Here is a 2,935-nt window from a genome sequence, read left to right as displayed (position 1 = left end):
ATAAGCCGTCTCAACTTTGAAAGATCAGCCAACTCTTCCAAATTCCATCCATCTTGCATTTTAGCATTGTCACTTCCACCACTGACAGGGAATCCTTCTAAATCATTGAGAAATTTTAGTCTTCCTATCCCTTTTGGGACCTGATTTATTGGTGTCTCAACTATATCAAGCCGTCTTAAATTATATAACTGAGTGATTGCAGTAGGCAAACTGTGCAAAGATTTACACCTATGCAAGTGTAACATTTGGAGATTTTTTAGAGCACCAATAGACTCTGGAAGACAAGATATGCAGGTTCTATCAAGATCAAGTAAACGTAGATGAATTAAATATCCAATACAATCTGGTATTTTTTCCACAAGTAAGTCAGATAAATCCAAAACACGAAGATACATAAATCTCATAAAAATTGTGTTCTCAATTCCCACTGGATTTTGTTGGGTTCTAAAAGTTCTCAACTTAATCTCCTCCTTACCCATGCTAGGTATGACAACCATATCTTTCTCGGTGATAACTAAAATGCGTCACAGTTTACACATGTTATTATCTACCATTGATGTTGGATCTCCAATATAACATTCTTCTCTTGATATATAACAAGCAAGTTGCCTTAAGAGATCATGCATCTTGCATTGGCTCTTATCAAAAGATGTGTTAACTGGTTGGAGGAGATTCCTACTTATTAGCTCATAGTAGTATTCTTCTGCTGTATCTTCAAGTAATTGATCTTTGTGCACTTCTACAAAGCCTTCGGCAACCCACATCCTAATAAGGTAATCACGGTGAATGGTCCAGTCTTCAGGAAATACAATACAATAAAGAAAACATTGCTTTAAATGCTGTGGTAAATCATCATAGCTTAGATATAGAGCACCTCTTATTTCTTTAGGAAGTTTAGCCATGGACCAAACATTTTTATCTAAAATCCTTTTCCATTCGTTCTCTGTTTTATCTTTGCTTGCCAAAACTCTAGCAATAACCTTGATTGCAAGAGGTAGACCACCACATTTCTGAATAATCTTGATCCCTATGTCTCGCAGATTTTGCACTTCTTTTTCATCCTGAATGCTAATGCTCTTCCAGAGTAGCTCCCAACCATCAGCTGGCGACATTTGGTCAACACGATGCTGTTTCTCAACCCCAATTTCCCTAGCGACTATATCTTGCCGAGTAGTTATCAAAATTATTCCTGAGGTTGCAGCATACAGTGGAGTTCGTAGTAGATTGGTCCATACATCATGCTGCCATACATCGTCCAACACAAGGAAATAACTCTTATCTTTAATAGCCAATTCAAGCTTGCTTTGGAGCTCGCCAACTGATTCTTCCTGTCTGTGCTGAACCTCCATGGTTCTAAGTAGTTGTCTCAAAACAGAGGACGGGGAGTAGTCCTGAGAAACACAAATCCAAGCATGTTTGTTGAAGCTTCCTTTTAATTTCTGATCATTGAATAATTTCTGAGCAAGTGTTGTCTTTCCGATTCCCCCTGTTCCAACAATAGCAAGCTTGTAAGCCTTCTTTTCCTTGTGTGCAAGCACGTGGCACACCAAATTTCTAGAAACTTTTAATATCTCTTTCCCCACAAGGTTGGGTTCAACAATGTGAGATGTTTTTCTCAGTTCTGATGTTGAACCTTTATCAGCTGGTTGTGCATTCTTAACTGTTGCAAATATTTTATCCTTTTCTATTTCCGCTAATTTCCGGTTCAGGCTTCTAATTTTATCACCAATCTCATGGCGAACCTGAATATTGGAAAAGCAAGAGAGAGGTGAAAGCCCACCGCATGCAGTTGTTTTTCTTGGTGAAGAAGAATGGCCATTTAATAGCTTGCTTCCTTCAAAACTAGCCAAATCGATAATGTCATCAGCGTCATACATAGCATCTTTTAGCCAAGAAACCCAATTGTGTACTGCTGAGTCTTCCATGCCCCTTCGCTCAGCATCACTGATAAAGCACTGTATTTGTTTCATTCTTTTCTGCAGTTTTCTGAGTTCTTCTTCTACACCTAAAATTAGGATTGCCTCCTCTGTAATGATGCCTTGCAACTTGTTTACGCATGATCCAATCAAAGAACCCAATATGGTTGCCATAGAGAAACTCGTTGATGGTGATGCACCAAAATTTCTAAGTAAATTACTTATGAGAATTACACGATCTGAAAATGGACAAAAGTTCAATCAGTTTCAGAGTATCTGGAATAATGGGGTTACATTTCGGTAAGGTTTTTAATAAGTTGTTTTGCCATGAGTTTTGAGCCAGTTAGCATACTGAAGCTAAAGACCTGGAATAATGGGGTTATATTTCGGGTAAGCTTCTTGGGTTAAAGGTAAACGAGGAGAAAGAAGTAACCGGAAACAAGTTGAGGGGTTTTACTCAAGTATATTGCATGCAAATCTTACCTTATGGAGTGATAATTCAGCATGAAAAGACATAAGTCACGTAACAAGGATCAATAGTATAGTAGCATTCATCTTGCACAAGCTAGAAGTTTGCTCTGTCCCATCTACTTTAGATACTCGACAGACTCAGATTAGTGAAGATCAAAAGAAACTGAGTGGATACGCCAAGTGTAGAAAGGATTTCAGAACATTATGTGCCAGTCATCAAGAGAGAACCACTGATTGTGCTGCTACAACTGCAAAAAGGGGAGAGATGAAAATAAGAGGTGAAGTGTAGAACTTGAATGATTCAGAAGGTTAACTAGAAGGATCAATGGGATAATACCAAAAATACAAGTGGATATGTTGACATCCACCGACGGGAGAGTGTGTGCTACAAGGAGATATCAGTATATATGTGTTTATTCAGATGAAGCAGATTTTCCTTCCTAGCAGACCTCGTTTCAATCGATCACAGTGCAGACAGAAATAGACGCGACTGATCAAACACCGTGCCTGCAATCAAAACGAGCATTTACAGATTATCTCAAGGAAAC

The 2,935-nt window shown here is 38.5% G+C and overlaps 1 protein-coding gene across 1 annotated transcript; it reads right to left on the bottom strand.

The window, feature by feature from the left end:
• Positions 1-402: 402 nt before the first annotated feature.
• LOC127754200 (putative disease resistance protein RGA1) lies at positions 403-2,290 on the bottom strand. The gene has a single exon (XM_052279689.1). It carries the CDS (start codon positions 2,088-2,090, stop codon positions 525-527), a length of 1,566 nt encoding a protein of 521 aa, XP_052135649.1. The 5' UTR covers positions 2,091-2,290; the 3' UTR covers positions 403-524.
• Positions 2,291-2,935: the final 645 nt, after the last annotated feature.

This window comes from Oryza glaberrima, chromosome 11, assembly GCF_000147395.1.
Source record: "Oryza glaberrima chromosome 11, OglaRS2, whole genome shotgun sequence".
Classification (NCBI taxonomy): Eukaryota; Viridiplantae; Streptophyta; class Magnoliopsida; order Poales; family Poaceae; genus Oryza; species Oryza glaberrima.
The sequence above is the reverse complement of the archived record's forward strand: the minus strand, read 5'-3'. Positions and strand labels throughout refer to the sequence as shown.

What these genes read in the sequence shown, in the direction of transcription:
- LOC127754200 (XM_052279689.1), bottom strand. Translation starts at nt 2,090, where the DNA reads ATGGCAACCATATTGGGTTCTTTGATTGGATCATGCGTAAACAAGTTG.